Below are 24,516 nucleotides of genomic sequence, written 5' to 3'. Positions count from 1 at the left end.
AGTGAGGGGAGGGGAGCCAACCCTTTCAGGACACTGAAGAAATCCAGCATGGCTGGGCTGAGGCAGGGTCAGCCTACTGCCCAACTCCACAGAATACAACAGCAGTGCCCCTGCTGCAGTTGTATAGCACTGGGGCCTTGGTTTAGGGAGTGAAGGGGAGAGGGTCTGAGATAAAATTGGAGAGAAGCACAGGGAATAGACCATGCAAGCTGCTGCACAGCCAAGTTAAGGATTTGACTCTGAATCCAGAGAACAGCACAAAGCCAGTGGAGGGTTTCGAGCAGACCTCTGACTTGCATTTAGTAAGAACGCTCTGTAGAACTTGCTTTATGGGTTGAGGCAGACAAAAATGGCATCGCTGGAGACTGGTTTTGAGGTTCTTGCTGTGATCTTTGGCCAAGATGGTGTTGAATTGGTTTAGGATGGAGGAAAGTGGGTGAATTAGGGAAACATTTAAGAAGTAGATTGGGAACTCGGTTGGATATGGGGAGTGAGAGAGAAAGAAATGGCACAGATGCGTTCCGGGTCATCATGTCCAATCACCTTTTTCTCAGCTGAGGAGGCTACAGTTAAGTAACTTGCCTTCAGAGGGTTTGAGTGACTCGCCCACGTCTACAAACCAAGAACCCAGTACCATTGTCCCCAGGCTTTGTCCATCATACTGTCCCATGCCTGATGCCTCTGACTGAGTGGCTGTAATGATTTGGGGTAGAAAGATCTCAGTTGCCAACAACATGTCATTTCAGTTCACAACAGAAGTGTGAGCATAAACCTGATTCTTGTCTTTGTTAATATTTGTGACCTCTTTATAGCCCTATATTTGTTGATGTACCCACATTTATCTTTGAAGACTTTAAGGAAGTTCTATTAGAACTTGGCATCCTCTGTGCTTGTTTATTTTCACTGAGCCCCACATATTCTAGATGAAAGGGCCTTTGAGTGGTGAAACTACCATGTACAGTAGACTGTTCTTAGGAAGATAAATCATCTAACCATCCCTACAGGCATGCCTTCAGATCAGAGACGACACAAATAGTACAATTTTTCTTCTTTTCCTTCAGTATAACATGAGCAGACTTCCTTGGGGATGAAGCAGAGTTGCTGTGATCTAATTCATTGACTCAGTTTTTAGTCTTCATTTACTTTCTCACTCAATTTGCATTTATTGAACACCTTCCATGTGCTAGACACAGGGGCTGAGCTGGGTGCTGGGGGTGCAAAGACAATTAAGGCACTATCAGTGCTTTCAAAATGTGCATTTTCTACGTGGAGACAAATATTTAAATTATGTTTTGAGATGGAGTCAGGCTAGAGTGCAGTGGCGCAGTCACTGCTCACAGCAGCCTTGACCTTGGACTCAAGTGATCCTCTCACTTCAGTCTCCCAAGTAGCTGGGACCACAGGCGTGCACCACCACACCCAGCTAACTTTTGTATTTTTTGTAAAGACAGGGTTTTGCCATGTTGCCCAGGCTAGTCTTGAACTCCTGGACTCAAATGGTCTGCCTGCCTTGGCCTTCCAAGGTACTGGGATTATAGGCATGAGCCACCATGCCTGGCCCAATATTTTTTGTTAATGAAAGATAAGTTAGGTTCTGAATGTTGTGGATTCTGCCTGGTGATGTCAGAAAAGACTTCCCAGAGGCATAATCTTGAAGCTGGACTTTGCAGGATGAGGAAGAGTTTTGCAGTTAATATGAGCAGGGAAGGGGTGTCCAGGGCAGAAATGAAAGGCTCAGCATGGCTAAACAGCAGGGGCCAGACAAGTAGATGGTACATCCTGGAAACAGGTCTGGGATGATGAACATGTAGCATTTAAGGTAGGGAGGAATTCCACGGAACTGAGGCTGGAAGAGTCACTTGGGGCCAGAGATAAAGTCTTCATTGGCATACCCAGGAGCTCCAACTTTGTCCTGTAAAGGGGGACCATTAAAGGAGATGGGTCAACTGAGGTGATCTTAATTTTTCCTCTGTCCGCTCTTTTATGCTTGAACAGGGATGTTCGTTCCAACACAGAGAACAGAAGGCATCTCAACATCGGACATCATTACCAGAATTGTTCGTGACTATGATGTTTATGCCCGACGTAACCTCCAGAGAGGGTATACAGCCAAGGAACTGAATGTCAGCTTTATAAATGTAAGCATGCCACCTCAAACCGTCTGAAGAAAACCATGCCACACCACCACCACCACTGCTGCTGTTTGTTGAACACTTACTAAGTGCTCTGCAGTGTTCTGTGTTCTCTCTCTCTCTCTCTCTCTCTGTTTTTTTTTTTTTTTGGTAGAGATGCGGTCTCACTATATATAATATTTTAAGTTTGATTTAACTTGGTTTTTTTTTTTTGAGACAGGGTCTCACTACATTGTCCAGACTGGTCTTGAACTCCTGGGCTCAAGTGATCCTTCTGCCTCAGCCTCCTGAGTAGCTAGGATTACAGGCATTTATTTGCCACCATGCCTGTGCAGTGTCCTTAATGCTTTGTATTTATTTTCTCATTTAACCCACACAATAACCCATGATGTATTATTATCCCCATTTTACAGGTGACAAAACCAGTGTCCACAGGGGTAACATAAATTAACCAAAGGACACGGGTAGTGAGCTTCACATTTTATAAAGGTGCTTCCTTGCTTCCCTCTCCTTACCCCAAACTCTCTCTTTAGAGCTTTTAGACTTGATTGAAGGATTTCTGGGAGATCTGCCCCTTGTAAAAGTAAGAGTTATCTTCTGCTGAAAGGAAAGGGAGGAGGGCAGAGGCAATGAAAAGCTAAACCCAGAGAAACTTTTTTATTCTAACGTTTTAAAATTTTCATTTGATTAAGGCCTTACAGATGCTCATTAGAAACCTTAATGGCCATTTTTCATTGTCCAAAGAAATTACAGCTGCTTAAATAAAGCTTAAAGTCTTTGGCTTCCTTTTGTAGTTCTACCATATTGTTCCCACAGGGCTGCTGTGAGTTTAATAATAGAGCAACTGTTAAAACAATATTTAAGTTCTGGCGTATATGTGCAGAACATGCAGGTTTGTTACATAGGTATACATGTGCCATGGTAGTTTGCTGCACCCATCAACCCGTCATCTGCATTAGGTATTTCTCCTAATGCTCTCCCTCCCCTAGCCCCCCACCCCCTGACAGGCCCCGCTGTGTGATGTTCCCCTCCCTGTGTCCATGTGTTCTCATTGTTCAGCTCCCACTTGTGAGTGAGAACATGTGGTGTTTGGTTTTCTGTTCCTGTGTTAGTTTGCTGAGAATGATGGTTTCCAGCTTCATCCATGTCCCTGCAAAGGACATGAACTCATCCTTTTTTATGGATGCATAGTATTCCATGGTGTATATGTGCCACATTTTCTTTATGCAGTCTATCATTGATGATGGGCATTTGGGTTGGTTCCAAGTCTTTGCTATTGTGAATAGTGCCGCAACAAGCATACATGTGCATGTGTCTTTATAGTAGACAAAGAACATTAACAGTGACTTAGATTACCTCAGGATGTCATTTTTTATATAATAATAATAATAATAAATAATCTTTAAAACAAGCAAAACAAGCTGTTAAAAAGCAAAGAGCGCAGCCCAGTTGCTGGAGATGATGTTAGTGATTCTGAACAACTGTATTCGCCTGGGCTCTGAGGTGCCGTTATCTTTGATTAAAATAAGAACCCTCCATACATACAGAATTCTAACCCCCCAAAATAGACGCTGCATTTTCAAAGGATGATTCATCTTCAAAGCAAGATACTTAAAATTACATGCAGCTATAATTATCCCATGGCTCACACGATTGATCATTGGTACCTTCAAAATAGGAGGGGCTCATTAATTGTGAATTGGTGATCATGAATTGTCCTCACAAGGCAGGGAGCGTTGAGAGTCTAGGCTCTGTGACTTCATATAAGCTGGGCAACAAAACGTCAGGAAATGTTGGAAAATGTCGGGTTTGAGTGGCACCAGAACAAGTGGCTGAACATAATTCAGTCAAAGTGATTATTTAGTATCTGATAGAGAATAAAGCCCTGGTTATTTCAATAAATTAAACTGTCTGTTCTTTCAAATTGAATTCAGTCAACCATCCAAGCATGTCAAGCCGTTTCCAAAAGTTATTGCTCACTCTCTTTAAACGGCGTTTAGATAAGCCACTTAGCTCAAGGAACCGTGCAGGCAGTTCGGATGCACTCGCTGTCTTCCTGTGACGACAAACCTGGCTGCAGTTCAGAGATGAAATCTAATGTGTTGCATGGGCGTGTAGACAAATCACGGAACCTCAGAGGTGACAGGGACCTGATGCCAGTCAGTCACCCAGTCCAAGTCCCTCAATTTAGAGATGAGGAATGCTGAGCCCAAAAAGGGAGCCTGTCCAAGGTCCTTCAGGTCAGGGAGAGGTAGAGGCAGCAGCAACTTCCCAGTCTCATGACTCCCAGCCCAGTGCTCATTCAGCTATTCTGTGCTGCCCTGAGAGCCATATATAGTAACTATTTCCAGTGCAGAATGAACTGTGGAGAAGAGTGATATAAAGCCAACAGCTAACACTTGCCAAGAGCTCATCATATGCTCATCTAACTGTTTTACTTGGGTTATATCATTTAATCCTCATGATGAGACTACAAGGGTGGGTAGGATGACTATGCCCAATGCAGAGATGAGGAAACAGAGGCTCAGAGAGATTGAACAACTCACCTAAGGTCACATGGTAAGTAATGGAAGACAGAGTCACCTCCCATAGCATGTATATGTGTACATATATCTCTCAGTGGCAACACACATAGCTCACATCCTACCCTGAGGCTGCAGGAAGGTTTGGAAGGTCGAAATCAAGGACTCTTGATCCAGTTTTGCAATATTCCAGGTGTTTCAAAAAATTCTGAAACACAGGCCAGGCACGGTGGCTCATGCCTGTAATCCCAGCACTTTGGGAGGCTGAGGCGAGTGGATCACTTCAGGTCAGGAGTTCAAGACCAACCTGGCCAACATGGTGAAACCCCGTCCCTACTAAAAATACAAAAAATTAGCCGGGTGTGGTGGTGCATACCTGTTATTCCAGCTACTCAGGAGGCTGAGGCACGAGAATTGCTTGAACCCGGGAGGCAGTGGTTGCAGTGAGCTGAGATTGTGACATGGCACTCCAGCCTGGGCAACAGAGCGAGACTCCATCTCAAAAAAATAAATAAATAAATAAAAAATTCTGAAACACAAAATGAACTTCAGTCCCACAAAGTACAGAAAAACGATAAGCCTTACCCCTTTAGGAGAAACATCATGATTTCATGGGGGAAGAGCCTCATGTTATTTTCATGGTTTTAATACTGCTCTCATCAGGTGACACAGACAAATGCCTCTGCCACTTAGTACTAATGAAACAGCCAACACACACTGAGCATTTACTAAATGCTGGCCTTTGTACCAAGTACTTTGCATGCATTGTCACAGCAACCCTAAGGTAGGGATGATTATTATCCCCAATTTACAGATGAGGAAACTGAGGTTTAGAGGTGACATGTGACTTGCCCAGCATACGATGGTTTCCAAGCACATAAGTAGACACTGCTGCAGAAAGACTATAAGAAGAACAAAATCTGAGTCTAGAGAAACTATCAGTACAAAAGCTTTCATCACCACCAAGGAAATCAATACAGTTAAATTAGCGTAGTGGAAAATATCATTACAGTGGAAATTTTAGTATAACACATAGGTTCTAAGGCCCAGTCAATGGCCCACTTATTTCAAGCAATATTGTTTTAACCATATCCCAGTAAAACAGAGAACTCAGGCAGCTTCTGAATAGTCATTGTGTACACAATTCATACTTCTGTCTAAGTCCCAGCAAATTGAATGGGGTTATTTGCCCAATATCTACCCACAACAAAAGACAGCTGTGTGTTTTTTATTCTCTTATATAAGTGAATCCAACTCAGAGACGTTTAAAAGAAAGACGATATTAAAACCAGTTGTACTTCCCTTTACATATCCAAATGGATTAATGGCAGATGACTTTTCTTACAAGAGATGTGCCTTTCCATCAACATAGCCCTTGGGAAATGGCAACATCGTGACTCTTCAGGTTAGGAACAAATACAAATTGAAATAAAATGTGACCTTTAATGTGAATGATTGATCTCTCTCATGTCCTCTTGGATAAATCTGTTTTTTTTTTTTTTCCTGTAAACTTTCACCAGGAGAAGAGGTACCGTTTCCAGAACCAGGTGGACAAAATGAAGGAAAAAGTCAAGAATGTGGAGGAAAGATCAAAGGAATTTGTGAACAGAGTGGAAGAAAAGAGCCATGATCTAATTCAAAAGTGGGAAGAGAAGTCAAGAGAATTCATTGGCAACTTCCTAGAACTGTTTGGACCTGATGGAGCATGGGTATGTAATTATTTCACTTTACCCCACAATGATGAGTGTTTTGAGTTTATCCTCCTTTTTATGGAGCCACTCAAGGGTGCCCCTTATCTCAGATCCACTGCGTGCCCTCTACTTTAGGCATCAGCCTGAACGACTTCAAGTCCATGTCACTTCCTTCCTGAGTTTCTGCTTTACTCGTCAATATGGCACCCAGTAGCACACAAAGCCAGGTCTGGTCTCAGTTTCTAGTTCTTATCCAGAGCTTGGAAGCCATTTGGTGATCTCTGAGTGTCTATTACTTCAGGGGTTGATGCTGTCACTCATCTCAGTCTCCCCATTGGAGATGATGAAAGTTTGGGAGTACAGATGAAGTGGGCTAGTGGCAGCATGGAGCTTGTGTTACAAGACATGAATGATGGGCTCTTGGATCAACTACTGGCAATTACATTTTGGGGAGGAGAATCCAAAGAAATGTACTATGTCAGTCAGTTTTTGTTGTCAGGAGCCCTCCTCTTTTACTGGTTGGAAGAGAGAGAGAGAAGAAGTAGGAGTTAGCCCTGCATCTGTGTCCATCGTGCCCTGATTTTCCCCTGGTTTTTCATGACATGCAAGTGTTGGGATAAGGCACAGCAGTCTTTCGTGACTGGGGCCATGATCTGAATCTTAAAACTGAGAGGAAATGTAGAGGGTCTCCTTGCCTAAAATCTGAACGACTCTGAATGACAACTATGGAAAGGGAAAAGAAAATTCTGGAAACCTCCACTGGTACTTTATTGGTATTTCTATTGTGCATGCCCTTCCCAAGTAAATACCAGTATCGTCAGGAGGGTTGATGAGGGGTCTGTAAAAGAGATACCAAAAGTTTACCTTAGAGACACTAAAGGGTTGATGAGGGTTGTATGAAAGAGATACTAAAAATGAAATTTCCTCCTACAACAAAAAGACATAATTCCATTTGATTTCTCTGATTTTAAGTAGCCTGGGTTTCCTATTATAACATGAGAAGTCTCTACCAAAATCCACTTTGACTTAATTATTTTATTGGCAGGTTGTCAGTGCTACTTCTGCTTGTTTGAGCTCATTCATTATAGGATTATCTAAAAGTAAAACACTCAATTAGTAATAGAAAAAGAACAATGTTTGGGAAGTTGGGAGAGATGCTTTGCTTAATACCTGGCGGCCTCTAAGTGATTATAGAGGTGGGTGTTATAGGCCAACCGTGTCCTATCGGCTGAGTCTGAGAGGGGTGAAAGGTTTACAAGGATTGCATGGGCCTTCGAAGACTCCTAGAAAGAGCTGGCAAACGTGGAAGAGCCAAGGGCTGGGCTCCTTTTCATTTTCCGGAGGCCTGTTAAAAATTTCAGCTCAGATAATTTAATTCCTGGTACATTTCTTAATGTTCTTGTCTGTGCACGGCACTATGCATAAAGAAGAACATAAAAACAGACAAAGTACAGACCCTGTTCTCTGGTGTCTATGACATATGGTCTGAAATTTCCTATTTAATCTAGTGCGTATTTTAATAGTTCACATTTTCACAACTAATTTCCAGGCTCTGAAGCAGCAGCTAGAAGTTTTTAATGAAACCATGTAGGTGTTCATTCGTCTACAGGGATTCAGAAACCTGTCTCTGCTGATAAGAGCTGGTATAATAACTCAAGGGGGTGGATGTTTTCTCCACTTAGAGTGAGTAAAGTCAAGGAAAAAATATAATTTCCCACTTTGGGAGGCCGAGGCGGACGGATCACCTGAGGCCAGGAGTTTGAGGCCAGCCTGGCCAACATGGTGAAACCTGGTCTCTACTAAAAATACCAAAAAATTAGCCAGGTGTGGTGGCGCATACTTGTAGTCCCAGCTACTCAGGAGGCTGAGGCAGGAGAGTTGCTTGAGCCCAGGAGGCAGAGGTTGCAGTGAGCCCAGATCATGCCACTGCACTCCAGCCTGGGTGACAGAGCGAGACTCTGTCTCAAAAAATATATATATGTGTGTGTGTGTGTGTGTATGTGTGTGTATATATGTGTGGTACATGTATGTAAATGTATGTGTATATATGTATGTGTGTGTATGTATATGTGTATGTGTGTATATATGTGTGTATATGTGTGTATATCTGTGTGTGTATATCTATGTGTGTATATCTGTGTGTGAATATATGTGTACATGTATGTGTGTATATATGTGTTTGTATATATGTGTATATATGTGTATATGTATGTATATATGTGTGTATATCTGTGTGTATATCTGTGTGTGTATATCTATGTGTGTGTATATCTGTGTGTGAATATATGTGTACATGTATGTGTGTATATATGTGTTTGTATATATGTGTATATATGTGTATATGTGTGTATATATGTGTGTTTTTGTATATATGTGTATATGTGTGTATATGTGTGTGTATGTGTGTGTATATATATGTGTGTGTGTGTGTATATATATATATATAAAATTTCATAATAACTATAGACCTTAGTCATTTCAGGCTCCCAGTGAAGGTGAAATAGTAGCTGGAATTGTTCTTGGGAGTCTGATGACAGCAAGCCAAGGTGATTTTTAAGAAATGAAACCCAGTTTAGAGACTGGAGGTTTTTCTTTTTAAAACTTGCTATTAGTGTCAAAACTGTTATTACCATTAATTTACCATATCAGCCAGACTAAGACATTGCTTTTTTTCTGTTGACATTAAAAATACAGGAATAGTTACAAGGATGTTAAACGCCAAGATAAGTAATTTGCTTTTCATGAATATGCTATTATTATAATTCTTTATTTGTGAATTTGGGACTGGAACTCATTTCTTAAAATAGAGGATCTGTATTACCGGCAAATACAGTACTGTTACAAACAACCCAAACTTGGAAAGGCACAAAATAGAAGGATTTAAGATACAAATTCTGGTGCAATGAGACTGGTATGCAGCATAGTATGTAACTTATAGTGGATATTCCATAAATGTTTCTGGGTTAAATGAATGTATGAATGAATGGATGTATGAGGAAGACCTATTCACGGAACCTTCCAGCATCTGCAAAGGATTTGTATGGTAAGACCTAAATCCCCAACCCCATATACGTGTGTGTGTGTGTGTGTGCGTGTGTGTGTGTGTGTGTGTGTGTGTAGACAGATAGATAGATGATAAATAGATAGATAGCCTTAGCCTTTTCTTGCTCATGGTGCTAGGTACAGGACTTTATTACAACTTGGTGTTTGGTGGATCAAATTCAGTACGCAGACGTAGTGTGCTTTGCCCTTAACAATGTTTTAAAATTTATTTTAGGGAAGGCATGAGCTCTTGTTTGCCATGGTCACACCTTGCACCGCTGCTCCTTCCCCCTTCCCTAACCTGACTCACACATTTATGCAGCCCATCTGGCCCCAGGGAATATTTTAATTTGCTCCTTGTGGTATAGTCTTTTTTTAAGCTGGGTCTCACTCTGTTGCCCAGGCTGGAGTGCAGTGGCATGATCATGGCTCACTGTAACCTCAAACTCCTGGGCTCAAGCAATCCTCCCACCTTAGCCTCCCAGATAGCTGGGACTATAGGTGTGTGCCACCATGCCCAGCTAATTTTTAAATTTTTTGTAGAGATGCAGTCTTACTCTGCTGCCCAGACTGGAGTGCAGTGGTGTGATCTTGACTCACTGTAACCTCGAACTCCTGGGCTCAAGAGACCCTCTTGCCTTGGCCTACCAAGGCGCTGGGGTTACAGGCATGAGCCACCATGCCTGGCCATAGTCTTTAAGTCTCCCCAAGTGACCTCATATTTGACATTAAGGATGGCAATCTAAAATTGAAACCCTTACATGCTATCTCTGAGTAGGAAGTGGTGATGATGATGATGATCATAGTAAACAAGAAGAAGATGATGATGATGCTATTGTCTGAAAGTTGTATAGCAGGTTGAATTCTTTTTTCAATGTCCTTGCACATTTATTCTACCCATTTTATTTATTCATTTGTTTTTATTTATTTTTGGGATGGAGTCTCACTCACTCTGTCACCCCAGGTGGAGTGCAATGGCGTGATCTCGGTTCACTGCAACCTCTGTCTCCTAGGCTCAAGCGATTCTCCTGCCTCAGCCTCCCAAGTAGCTGGGACTACAGGCATGTGCTACCATGCCCGGCTAATTTTTGTATTTTTAGTAGAAACGGGGTTTCACCATGTTGGCCAGGCTGGTCTCAAACTCCTGACCTCAAGTGATTCACCCACCTTGGCCTCCCCTCACCCATTTTAACCACACAAGAAGGTAGTATTATAGCCATTTTATAGATAAATATATAGATATAGACAAAGGCCTGAAAAATTATACTATGAAACATTCCCATGGTCTCACAGGAGTTGGAGGGCACTAGGGTGGAGCCTGGGGCTAGCCTCTTTCTCCTGGTCATGTCTGTATCCTTCACCACAGGAATGTCCACATGATGCAGTCCTTTTGCTTCACTTTCCTGTAGAGAAACTGTAGAGAAACTGAGGTCTACCAACATCCCCCTAAGGCCCGTGACAATGCCGGGTGCCAGAATTGTACTTGAGACCAGGCCATATAGATTTATGATAGGCACTCTCAGCCCTCTGCTGCTACCTCTAGGCTTTCTCAGCAAGCAGAAAGTGTGCTGTCTATGGCTACATTAGTTCCCTTTTGGTGGCAACAAATTACCTCAAAACTTGGTGGCTTAAAACGACAAACATTTATTATCTCACAGTCTCTGAGGGTCAGGAATCAGGAAGCAGCCCAGATGGATGGTTCTGACTCAGTCTTTCATGAAGTTTCAGTCAAGATGTCAGCTGGCGGCCGGGCACAGTAGTTCACGCCTGTAATCCCAGTACTTTGGGAGGCTGAAGCAGGTGGATCACCTGAGGTCAGGAGTTCAAGACCAGTCTGGCCAACATGGTGAAACCCCATCTTTACTAAAAATACAAAAATTAGCCAGGCATTGTGCTACACGGTTGTAGTCCCAGCTACTTGGGAGGCTGAGGCAGGAGAATCGCTTGAACCCGGGAGGCGGAGGTTGCAATGAGTCGAGATTGCACCATTGCACTCCAGCCTGGGGGACAAGAGTGAAACTCTGTCTCAAAGAACAAATTTGTGACAAATATATTCATAAACATAAAATGTACCATTTTAACCTTTTTTTTTTCTTTTTCTTTTTTTTTTTTTTTTTTTTCTGAGACTGAGCCTCGCTCTTGTCTACCAGGCTGGAGCGCAATAGCGTGATCTCGGCTCACTGCAATGTCCACCTCCTAGGTTCAACTGATTCTCCTGTCTCAGCCTCCCAAGTAGCTGGAATTACAGGCATGTGCCACCACCATGCCTGGCTACTATTTTTATTTTTAGTAGAGACGGGGTTTTGCCATGTTGGCCAGGCTAGTTTTGAACTCCTGACCTTAGGTGATCCGCCTGCCTCAACTTCCCAAAGAGCTGGGATTACAAGCGTGAGCCACTGTGCCTGGCCCATTTTAACCATTTTAAGTGCACAGTTTAGTGGGATTAAATGGTTGCGTTCACATTGTCCTGCAACCATCACCACCATCCATCTCCAGAACTTCTTCATCATCCCAAACAAAAATTGTAACCATTGAACAAGAACTCCCTATCCCCTTCTGCCCCCAGCCCCTGGCAGCCAGCCTTCTACTTTCTGCCTCTATAAATTTGACCACTCTATGTACCTCATATGAGTGGAATCATACAGTATTTGTCCTTCTGTGACTGGCGTAATTCACTTAACATGATGTCTTCAGGGTTCATCCATGTTGTAGCATGTATCAGAATTTTCTTTCTTTTGAAGGCTGAATGATATTCCATTTTATGTGTACATCACATCTTTGTTATCCATTATTCCACTGATGGACGTTTGGGTTGTTGTGAACACTGGTGTTCAAGTTCTGCTTTCAATTCTTTTGGGTATATACTGAGAAATAGAATTGCTGGACCGCATGGTAATTCTATGTTTAATTTTTTTGAGGAGCCGCCTTACTGTTTTCCATAGTGGCCGCACAGTTTTACATTTCCACTAGCAACGCACAGGGTTCTAATTTCTCCACATCCTCACCAACACTTGTTATTTTCTGTTTGTTTGTTTTTTTAAATAATCATCCTAATTTTAGGCATTGCTAATTTTTAAGATGTTTGATTTTGAGAAAAGAGCTACAAAATACAGTTTGTGGATCTGAATTAGATTTCCCACCTGAGACTTTGACAGTTTTAAAATTTGTCTTTTTTTTTTTAAAAAAAAAGATTATTGTTGTTGTTTTTAAGACAGAGTCTTGCTCTGTCGCCCAGGCTGGACTGCAATGGTGCAATCTTGGCTCACTGCAACTTTCGCCTCCTGGGTTCAAGTGATTCTTCTGCCTCAGCCTCCCGAGTAGCTGGGACTACAGGCATACGCCACATGCCTGATTAATTTTTGTATTTTTAGTAGAGAGAGGGTTTCACCATGTTGGCCAGGCTGGTCTCAAACTCCTGACCTGACCTCAAGTGATCCACCCACCTCGGCCTCCCAAAGGGCTGGGATTACAGGCATGAGCCACTGAGCCCGGCCTAAAATTTTTATCCTTAAACAAAGGTACAAAGTAAAATTTGAATAAACATGAAAAGTTTCTTACTACGCAACTGGCTAATTACAAGAGAGGTGGTCATGAGCAAGGGGTCACTTTCTGAGTAGGTGGCTTAAGGCAAGTTCATTTGCCTCTCTGGGACTTAATCATAGCATCATTGAATGGGGAAAGTAAACACAGCTGCCACATAGGGCTGTTGCGAGGATTACATAGGTTCATACTTCATTTTTAAAAATGTTACTTTTTGAGACAGGGTCTTGCTTTGTTGCCCAGGCTAGAGTGTAGTGGTACAATCATGGGTCACTGCAACCTTGAACTCCCAGGCTCAAGCGATCTTCCCACCTAAACCCTCTCCCCGCTCAACCTGAGTACCTGGGACTACAGGTGCATACCACCATGCCCAGCTAAGTTTTTCAAAATTGTTTGTAGAGATGGGGGTCTCACTATGTTGCCCAGGCTGATCTCAAACTTCTGGACTCAAGCGGTCCTCCCACCTCAGCCTCCCAAAGTGTTGGGATTATAGGCATGAGCCACCACAGCCAGCCTGGCTCACACTTCAACGCCCTTAGAGCAGTGCCTGGCACCCATGTCGGGCACCGTGTAAGGGTTAGTTGTTGTTATTGATTTGGCCAGAACTGAAGCATGGACCCTTTTCTCTCCTTGAGTTTCATCTTGCTTACCCAAGGCCCAAACCAAACCAGATCGTACTAGGAACTTTTTCATTTCTTTATGGCAGATATACCAGAATATATCTGAAATACTGAAACCTTTAAAGGCATTTGTCAAGACATTTATTGCCCCACTAGATGTTAAGTACTTCTGGTTTTTTGTTTGTTTGTTTTTGTTTTTTGAGATGGAGTCTCGCTCTGTCGCCCAGGCTGGAGTGCAATGGCATGATCTCGCCTCACTGAAACCTCCATCTCCTGGGTTTAAGCGATCCTCCTGCCTCAGCCTCCCAAGTAGCTAGGATTACAGACACCCGCCACCACGCCCAGGTAATTTTTGTATTTTTAGTAGAGACGGGGTTTCACCATGTTGGCCAGGTTGCTCTCGAACTCTTGAACTCATGATCCGCCCGCCTCGGCCTCCTAAAGTGCTGGGATTACAGGCATGAGGCACCACACCTGACTGATGTTAAGTACTTCTTAAAAGGGAAAACTTTGTAGGAGAGAAATAGCAAATTACTTTCATATGGACAGGACTATAAATGGGATTATTTTCTTGGGGGAAAACTTTATAAATGGAAACCTCTTAATACAGCGAGAGACTGAATTTAAATACCTTTACTCTTGGAAAATGTCACGCATGCTCTTCCTTATTTGTTATATTTGTAAAGTGCTTTTCTTCCCAGGAAGCTCATTACAAACTGTCTCCTGACTGTATTGAATTCAGCTCCTTTGCAGGGGAACCACCCTTCAAAATGCACCAGAAACAGATCAGAGAGCTGGCAAATTGAGGCTGGGAGTTATTTTGCATGGATATTGCATTTTATGAAGTGCGCCACCGTTGTTTATCATTGAAGATTCAAGTTCTTTCATCCCCTCAGGCAGAATATTCTCAGCTATGAGCTTGATTCAAACTACAGTAGACAAGTCGTAGATTTCTTAGAAAGTGAACTTCTAATGGAAATGCTGACAATCCATTAACAGCAGGAGGCCTAATGGCTGCCACAGAAAATATACTTAAAGATTACAGTAATAAAAACACATATTTTAAAGTGCCTGCTACAAGTTCAAAAATGTTTTTAAATGTTGCTGTTAATAATAGGCCACCCAATCCTTATGGCATTTGATTTTGTCTCATAAATGGGTTTAATCTAAGGGAGTGCTGTTGTACTGCACCTTTTTTTTCTGTTTGACTTTGAGGGGGGTTTGATGTCTTTTGGCAGAATTATCAATGCCTTAATGGAAGGTAAATAATTGGTATATTAGCAGACGTGTGGAATTTTAAATCTGGAAAAGACCTGAGCAATCAGCCGTCATATGTTATTATATCTGCTAGAGGAAACTTGGGACTCTAAAAAGTAAGGGGCTAGTGTTTAGAAAGGAAAAATGAGTGTTGGGGGCAGGCAGTGCTATTGGTGATGTGCCTGTGGCGTTAATAGTTCCTTACCAATGTCATTAGTGTAACACCTGCCCTTCTGCCTAATCTCCTTGCTTGGGTTACCTGAGTTCTTTCTTCCTACTGTGATGCTTTTTTATGATGATAAAAGTAATATATATTCATTATATAACTATTAGAAAGTAAAGAAGGGGCTGAAAATCACTCGCAGTCTCATCATCCAGAGCAGTCTCTGTTAACATTTCGGGTTATCACTCCCATCTGTTTCCCATCTCCATATACGTACATTCCTTCTACAAACTTGAGATCATGCAGAACATAGTGTTCTAAAATCATTTTGGCTTTGCAGTTGCTCATGAGCATTTTCTCACATGATGAAATATTATTTAAGAATCTGATTCTCCTCATCTGCTTATTATATCATCTTGGAGTTGTACAGGTTTCTCTAACCTAGTTAGAGAATTTGCAGTGCTGTGTGTTATACGTTGCATTGAATATCCATTATACACAATAAAGATTTACTTACATCTCTGATTATCTCCTCAGAAAATAGAAGTTTTTGCATCTATTGCCAAATTACCTCTCAGAAAGGCATTGCTATTTTATCCTCTTACCAGCAGTAACATGAGGGGGTAGCCCTTTTCCTGAGCCCTCACTAGCTGTAACAAAATTTTAAAACTTTAGCAATCTGATATATAAAATGTATCTCATTTCAGCCATTTGCATTTGTTCGACTACTAGTGATGATGAACAGTTTTTCTAGCTCATTTACAAATTTCTCTTGTGACTTGCCTATACAGGCCATATGCTCATTTTTCTACTAAGCTTTTCACCTTCTTTTTGATTTATAAGCTCTGTTTATATACCGAGATCTATCATTTGTAGGTAAACGTTGCAAAAAATTCCACGATTTTTTCATTTGCCTTTTATCTTATTTCATGGTGGGTTTTTTTTTGGGGGGGGGAGGGTACAGAAATTAAAAAATTTTGTGTAGTTAAATGTCAATGTTTTTCCTTTATGTTTTCCTTCTTTGCTTTTATGCTGACACCTAAAGGTATTTCCAAAACACAGATCTAATCAGACTCCGCCCTTGATTAAAATCTTTCTGGGGGTTCTTGAGTAGGAAATCCAGTCTCCTTGTGGTGCTGTAGGTCCAGACCATTACCACCACATGGGCATTTGGGATTCTGACCACACCAAGCAACTTAGACTTAGTACTCCTTAGTTAGTGTGCTCTGCTTGGAAAGGCCATCCTCTACCAGCTCCCATGGACCCACTCTCCATCTCCACCCACCTCTTCCTGGTCATTATCAAAGACCCAGCTGAGACATGACTACCTCTTCTACCCTCTTCTTCCTCCCCTTCCTCCTGTGTAGCACCTGGTCCCCAGAAGATCTCTGTAATGGTATGTAAAATGAATAATCCAAGGGACAAGTCTAAGATGGTAAATAGGAGAATTGGCTTTCAGGGCCAGTTTCGTATCAAAAGATTGAACTGAGTGGCTGGGGGCTAAGGCTCAAATGTGAGCAATTGAAAGACCCCAGGCAGCACAGGCAGGATGCTCAGGAGTTGGTGGGATGCAGCGTCTGGGGGGCTGAGCAGCAGGCAGCAGGCACGGTAGGCTGGCAGCACTGGGGACCCGGTGGGAGCATCAGGGAAGGGCTCAATTCTGAAAGCACCCAGCAACCATTACATGAGGTCCCAAACTGGTAAACTGATCTTAACCACCAAAATCTCCTCCCACCCCACAGTCTTCCCCAAACTGGGAAATGGCATCACTGCTTTCCAATTTCTCGGGCCCGAGACTGGAGTCACTTGATTCCCGTTCCTCCCACACCCCATGTCCCATCTGTCAGTGAGTCCCGTTGGCTCTACCGTGAAAACATAGCCAGACCACATACTGTAGGATTCCATTTTGATGACATTCTAGAAAAGGCACAACTGTAGGGACAAAAAACAGATCTGTTGCCAGTGGCTGGGGGAGGGGAGACTCCAAAGGGTCACAAGGGAATTTGGGAACTGATGGGACCCTCCTATGCCTTGATTGCAGTGGTGGTCACTCAACTGTATGCATTTGTCAAAACTCACAGAACTGGCCGGGCACGGTGGCTCATGCCTGTAATCCCAGCACTTTGGGAGGCTGAAGCGGGGGGATCACGAGGTCAGGAGATTGAGACCATCCTGGCTAATACGGTGAAACCCCGTCTCTACTAAAAATACAAAAAATTAGCCGGGCGAGGTGGCGGGCGCCTGTAGTCCCAGCTACTCGGGAGGCTGAGGCAGGAGAAGGGCGTGAACCCGGGAGGCAGAGGTTGCAGTGAGCCGAGATTGCATCACTGCACTCCAGCCTGGGCGACAGAGTGAGACTCCGTCTCAAAAAACAAACAAACAAACAAACAAAACCTCACAGAACTGTACACTAAAAAGGGTGAGTTTATTATACCCCAGTAAAAATATGGGGGAAAATATACTAGGAATCCTGCCATTTTTCACCACACTGCCGTCATCCTGGGCCAGGCCAGGCTCCATCACCATCTTGGAATTTTTTTTTTTTTTTCCTCTTGAGACAGAGTCTCACTCTGTTGCCCAGGCTGGAATGCAGTGCTGCCATCTCGGCTCACTGCAACCTCCGCCTTCTGTGTTCAAGTGATTCTCCTGCCTCAGCCTCCCGAGTAGCTGAGATTACAGGTGCCCACCACCATACCCAGCTAATTTTTTTGTATTTCTAGTAGAGACAGGGTTTCACCATGTTGGCCAGGCTAGTCTCAAACTCCTGACCTCAAATCATCTGCCCGACTTGACCTTCAAAAGTGCTGGGATTACAGGCATAAGCCACCATGCCTAGCCTTGGATTCTTATTGCAATGGGCTCATAACTGGGCTCCCTGCTCCTGCCCCCGCCTCATTGCCATCTGTTCCTAACACAGCAGTCGGAATGGTCCTTTGAAAACAAGCAGCAGATTGTTAATCCTTTGCTCAGAACTCTCCAGAGGTTTCTCTTCTCAGAGACTGTACGTGAAACTGCCGCCTGATATGTCTCTGGCCTGATCTCCCGCAGTGCCTCCCACTCTCCCTTCCCCACCAGCTGGCTCCACACTGCCACGATGGCCTCCTCCTTTCCTGGGACCTGTTGCGTGGGTCCCTTCAGACTGAAAGGCAGAGTTCTCACAATGGCTGCCAAGGCCCTCCGAGGCATAGCCCTCTGTGCCTTCTCTGGCAACCTCTTCCTAACTCCCTCCCTCAGCTCCTCCCCTCCCTCAGCTCCTCCCCTCCCTCAGCTCCTCCCCACCCATCAGTCCTCGAGGCAACTGCAGTGCCCTGCCCGCGCTCCTGGGTGTGCGTTCCATGCTCCTTTCTTGGGGTGCTCTGTCTGGAGTGCGCTGCCCTCTGATTTCCATTCACCTGGTCCCTCCCCTCATCTCTTCCAGGTTCTTCGCTCAAGAAGCGTTTTCTCAGTGGGGCCTTCCCTGAGCACCCTTTTTGCAATCGCAGCCGCCCTGCCCCCAGCCCCACTTGCTATCCTCTCACCCTCTTTTTCTCACAGACCACAGATCCGTCTGACATACCGTATTTTGTTTATTGTGTGATTCCTCCTCATATCTGTGAAGGTATGAGGTCAGGGGTTTTGTTTTCTGTCACCCTCCAGTCCGCAGATCATGGCTGCTTGCCTGGCTAATCAGAGACACTCAGTTAAATTTTGTGGATGGAAGAAAAGAAGGGAAGAAGGAAAGAGTGTTAAGAACCAGCAGTAGCCGGGCACGGTGGCTCATGCCTGTAATCCCAGCACTTTAGGAGGCCGAGGTGGGTGGATTACCTGAGGTCAGGAGTTCAAGACCAGCCTGACCAACATGGTGAAACCCCATTTCTACTAAAAATACAAAATTAGCCGGGTATGGTGGCAAGCGCCTGTAATTCCAGCTACTTGGGAGGCTGAGGCAGGAGAATTGCTTGAACCTGGAAGGCTGAGGTTGCAGTGAGTCAAGATCAGGCCACTGCACTCCAGCCTGGGTGACAGAGCGAGACTCTGTCTCAATTAAAAAAGAACCAGCGATCACTGTACTCTTCTGTCACTGCCCCTGAATATCACTCAGTTCCTTACTATACATAGTCTTGGACAACATGGGATGTGGTACGAGTGTAGGTTTGTGGGCTCAGGAGTTTTAGGGTAGTGGCTCTCCTGCCTGCCTTACCTTTCTGTTTTGCTGCTGTCTCAGATGGCGAAGTTAACAGATGCCTTCTCTCCAATTTCTCTTTAGAAGCAGATGTTCCAAGAGAGGAGCAGCCGGATGCTGCAGGCCTTGTCCCCGAAGCAGAGCCCTGTGAGCAGCCCAACCCGGAGCCGGTCCCCTTCCCGCTCCCCATCGCCCACCTTCTCATGGCTTCCACTCAAAACCTCACCCCCTTCCTCACCCAAAGCAGCCTCGGCCTCCATCAGCAGCATGAGTGAGGGGGATGAGGATGAGAAGTAGAGGCTGCTGGCAGGCAAGAGCCGCACCACGCAGGATGGGGAGGAGGGCGAGGGTCACAGGGTTGCCTGGGTGATGTCTGAAGGGTAATAGTCACAGGAGCTGCAGCTCAGCAGAGAGACCCTGAACTCTGCTAAGGGAAGGTCTTGGGACCAGTTCTCTCTCACTCTCCATACAGCTCAAGAGTTGGGCGAGGTGCAGAGATTTCCAGCCGGACAACCTACACAAACCTTAGCGTCATCTAGAATCACTCTAACCTTGCTAAGGAAGGATGCAGAGTTCCCTAGAGAGACTTGCACTGATGGGGTGACTTCTGCTTTTGTCCTTCCACCACCCCCACCAAGTAAACCACCTGTGGAAGCGGCTGTTCCCTCAATCTGCTACTTCTGCGTCCATAAGGGTCCTGCACGTTGCCTCCCACCACCCCAGCTCTGCCAGAATAAAATTGTTTCCAATAGAGGTGGCAAAGTGCTTCTGAAATAGTCGAGTTAAAGACAAATTCCAACCTTCTCAGTCCAGCCACTGAGACCTGATGTTGGAACGCATCAACTCCTTCCAGTTCCATGAACGTGGCTCATAGACAAAGCCTTGCTTTAGGCCGGTTATAAAAGGTCATCTAGTGTGAACCTTAACTTTTTATTCAAAGGACAGTTTTGTCAAGAACTCCACGTAAGGCCTGATGTGCTCCTGGTTGTACTTTCTCATCACTGGTTTGACTTCATTGTTTTGCAGAAATTACCTTAATCTGTGGGAACTGCAACAAAGAAAAACTTCCTAATATATAAAAAAGAGGAGCTGCTTTGCTTTGGCTCCAGGTTTAGCAGACAAGAAATGTCTCCTGAAGCTTCTCCTTAAAGGATGCTATTATGGAACGGCTTTTCCCATTTCTGACCAGTTAACGGTTTCATAGACCTCAAGTAACAGTTTGAGGTATCAAACATAGTATACCGATAGGGAGTGCTACCTGCACGTATCTGTTCTATATATGCTCCAATATGCCATTCCCGGGTGTATCCCATGTGCAATATGAGTATATAGTGGTGGCATTTTATAATAGACCCCACTCCTGCGCTCCACCGTAATACTCCTCTGAAATCCTTGGTCTCAAGAACCATCTGTTCTCTTGTGACTTGGGCACTTTGTCAAGCTCATTCCAGATTCCTGTGGAAACGTTTTATCCCAACCAGGAAATTAGTATGTTGTTCTTGTGACCTCCTATAACATTTTTGGGTGAAGAAGAACTCGGAAGACTTTTTACAGAGAACTGTGGGCTCAGTTATGATCTCAGCATCTGAGTGGTCTAGGTAGTATCACCATTATCTCTGGCCCTAGGTTTGCCAAGTGGGATGAGGACTCTAAGTGTTCCTGCTGAGTTGTCTGAAATTCCTGCTCCTTAGTCACCTGTGTGAAATGAACAGTGAGAGTTAAGGTCTAGAACCAAACTCTTTGGGTTGTTGTATGGGTATGCCAGTAAAGTCAGAGACACAGCTGGGGTCTGACTGAATAGAGGCCCAAACCAGCAACTTGTAGGCAGAGCCCGGAATCTCTTGTGGTAGAAATACCCCTTTTCAGAGGCCTTGGGAACCAGCCTTCTAGGTGACAAGGGGGCAACCAATGAAGGAAGGCGGCATGTGTTTCCCCTTTGTGTTGGGGTTGAACTACCTCCCTATTCACCTGGAGATGAGTGCTGTCCACTGGGAAGCAAAACTATGAGGCTGAGCTGGCTTGGAACCTCTTTGTTCTTGGCACTTTCCTTCTCCAGGACCCTGGGAATCACTCATGTGAGACAGAGAGCTGGCAGGAACACGGCATGTGAAGAAGAAAACTTCTTTTTGCAGTCAAGGGCCACCCAGAATATTGCTCTTCTGAGAGGGACAAGGGCCCCGTTCTTCCATTGTGTCCATTTGGTCTCCATCTTCCATCACGCACTCAGGTCAAACCATGCAAGTCTGACTACCATTTGAGTTAGTTGGCACTTGTACCAGTCAAGGATGAGGCCAACCAGGCAAGGGAAGGTGGTGGGAACAAGGGAAAAGGAGGAAAGAAGTTCCTGGAGGGAGGAAAGGAGGATAAAGAAAATCTGCTCTCATAAAACCATTTCAGGACCTCACTTTATAAGTGAGCCTCTCTTGGGAAGGCCTTTTGTGCCCCTACTCCATGGCCCAGGGCAGATAGATCCACTTTTACCTGAATCCTACACTCTGGAGCAAATAGTGTATCAGGCTGACTATACATTTGCAGGCCTTACACGCCATACTGACAGGTGCCACTTACGTGACTCATCAGATAATGTCACCATTGCTGCCAATTATGGGAAACAACCATTGCTCATTCCAGGGATGAGCCTAAACCACACATAAATGGGTTCTAAATCTCACCCTCCTAACCTGTGGTGAGCCCCCCCACCCCACCCTCTTGAGGCTGCAAATCTACTGAGAAGGAATGGGGAGGATTCTGCAACCCAACTTTTGATACTTTTTGGCCATCTCTCAGTCTCTCCCAGCCCCTACCCCCACACCACCTCCCTGCTGCCAGGCGGAGACCGGATTGCACTTTGTTAAGGCCAGCTGGTCAACTGTAAGGGCCAAGAGTGAGTTAAGGCTGGAATGAGAAATATGCCCCAAGCTTGGAGGGGTAAACAGGAATGACACAAAGCAAGGAAAGAGATTCTTTTTGCCCTAGTGAGGAAGCTTCAGACTGAGGAGGGCTAGAGGATAGCAACTTAGGACTGCAGAAGAGGGCAGCTTATGAAGAGGGGAGAAAGTGGGACTGAAGCTGTGGGGGAGCAGGAGGGTAGTGATTTTCTGCTGGCTTTCTTCTCTTTCTTTCTTTTTCTTTCTTTCTTTTTTTCTTTCTCTTCTTTCTTTCTTCTTCTTTCTTTTCTTTCTTTTTTTTTTTTTGAGACAGAGTTTTGCTCTTGTTGCTCAGGCTGGAGTGCAATGGCGCAATCTCGGCTCACTACAACCTCCACCTCCCAGGTTCAAGGGGTTCTGCCTCAGCCTCCCAAGTAGCTGGAATTACAGGCACCTGCCATGTTACAGGTGCCTGCCATGACGCCCAGCTAATTTTGTATGTTTAGTAGAAACTGGTTTTCACCATGTTGGCCAGGCTGGTCTCAAACTCCTGACCTCAGGTGATTCGCCCGCCTCGGCCTCCCAAAGTGCTGGGATTACGGGCGTGAGCCACCGCGTCCGGCCGATTTTCCACTCCCTTTCAAGTGTTAACTCACCCCCTGACAGGTGAAGAGGGAAGGGTTCCTTTTACGCACAACCAAGGTTAGCAAATGCCCACGCAGGATGTGGGGTCCCTGCCTCTCTGGTTGCTTCATTTCAGCACTTCTACATTAGCTGCTTATGGGGACCCTAAAATGAACTGGTCACCCCTCCACCAGGTAAGAAACAAGGGTGGAATTGCTGTGCCGTAAGTCACACTGAATGACTTGCTTCTGGCAAGCATGCTCCTGTGTATCGGGACCTTACCAAGGCAAAGGAACGCCAGGCTCAAGAGGAGCAGGACACGAGACACTGGCCTGGCTTCTAACCTGGTCTGAGTGGAAGAGACACAGCTTAGGGATTTGAGTTTTGCTCTTAGGCTACTAGATACTGTGATTTCACCCCCTGGGGGAAGGACAGGAAGAGCACGGATTTATTTTCTCTCCGTCTTCAGTACTTATTTTAGCATCTAGTCATACCCCAGGGAGAGATGCGAGACGGTGTCACTGGCTCAGCTGAAGCAGATGAGCCCGTCTCTAGCAGAGATGTGCCTGTTTCTTAGGCATCCATTCAGCACTAGTCTTGGCCATCAGATTTTTAAAAAAGAAATAGCTCATGAGGCATTTGCAACTTCTCCTCTCTAGACTTCTTTCTAGTTTTCTTCTGTTGTGTCACTGCGATGAGTCCAGGGACAAAGCCATAAGTAGAGCATACATACTTAAGACTATGCTGTACATATAAGATAAGACCCGTCTGGGTTAAAGCATGACTTTATGCCCAAGCATTTGCTCTGGTGCTGAACAACGCGAACTACTGGAATCAGCCTCCCCCAACTCCGCGCGCCCCCTGCCCTCCCTGCTCCTATCCCATTCTGGCTCTCAAATGGACCACACCATTCTCAACTCGTTTATAAATAAAGGGATGCAGAATTGCACTTTGTTGTGTCACTGTCATGTTTCTTAAAAGTGTACTGCTGTGTGTTCCTATTTATGAACTCTAGCTCAATGGGGAAAAATACAGGCATCGTAGCAACTGTCCTGGCCCACTGGCTGGCTCTTCCCAGCTGTGGCCCCAGCACTTCAGAAGGATGTGACTCTGTACCGTATAGAGCAGGGCAAAGCCTTGGAGTTGCCAAAGGCCCCACGTTTGACTTGAAAGCTAGTTAGGAACAGCACCACGTGGAGGGAAGCTCACATGGTGAACCCAGTCAGAACCCTGAATTGTAGGCTCCACTACCAACTGACTTTGTGACCTTGGCCTAACCTTTTCACTTCTTTGGCCTCAAGGAAATTATTTCTAAGGTCTCCTTTGCCTGTAAAGGTCTCTGAATGTATGAGGCAGCCTGCATCGCCCCAAGCTTCTCCCAGCTGTGATGCTGTCACTGAACGACCATGAGAAAGTACTGAACTCTCACTGGAGAGGTGGTCTTCCAGTCCCCTGGGGCCTCCACAGCTGATGGCATTAGTGGCTGCTTTCATGCCTTCAGCCTCCGCACTTCTAGCATCAAGATAAAAGGCTCTTGAGTTCCATCTGCTTTTCTTATCTTGTAACTTGACAGAATGCTTCCCAAGTGTACCTAAACTTTGGGAAGTGGCCATTTCAACCACTTTTCCATCTTTGGGGAAAAAAAAGCTTCTTTGATCAGCTAGACGCAGATAGATGGGGGTGGAAGCACTAAATCTGGATCCCAAATGTCAACAGCGGAGGCAGATGTCAATATTCTGAGAACCGTGCTGGTGCCCTCCACTTGCCAAATTAAGGAGATTCCATTAACTCCATCTGGAGAGGTTGAGCTTTTTGAGATGACCATAGTTCTGACATTAGCCTCGGGTCCAGAATAAATAAAGCCAGTCTGGTGGTTAGCAAGGGAATGAATTTAAA

The 24,516-nt window shown here is 44.7% G+C and overlaps 1 protein-coding gene across 9 annotated transcripts in view; it reads left to right on the top strand.

Annotated features, from left to right (window-relative positions):
• Positions 1–23,569, top strand: part of PCYT1B (phosphate cytidylyltransferase 1B, choline) — a 114,945-nt gene extending 91,376 nt beyond the window's left edge. For 6 of the 9 annotated variants that reach the window (XM_074030245.1, XM_005593194.5, XM_074030243.1 and 3 more), the window contains 3 exons: positions 1,996–2,138; positions 6,175–6,363; positions 19,214–23,569. In XM_074030245.1, coding sequence (XP_073886346.1) covers positions 1,996–2,138; positions 6,175–6,363; positions 19,214–19,426 — 545 coding nt within the window. In that variant the 3' untranslated portion in view covers positions 19,427–23,569. Of the gene's footprint in view, positions 1–1,995; positions 2,139–6,174; positions 6,364–13,774; positions 13,893–19,213 lie in introns of those variants that run through there. The other 3 variants (XM_074030241.1, XM_065538652.1, XM_065538653.2) reach the window with 2 other exon arrangements.
• Positions 23,570–24,516: the final 947 nt, after the last annotated feature.

The sequence above is a fragment of the Macaca fascicularis genome, chromosome X (genome assembly GCF_037993035.2).
Source record: "Macaca fascicularis isolate 582-1 chromosome X, T2T-MFA8v1.1".
Lineage (NCBI taxonomy): Eukaryota > Metazoa > Chordata > Mammalia > Primates > Cercopithecidae > Macaca > Macaca fascicularis.
This window is presented reverse-complemented; position numbering and strand designations above follow the sequence as displayed.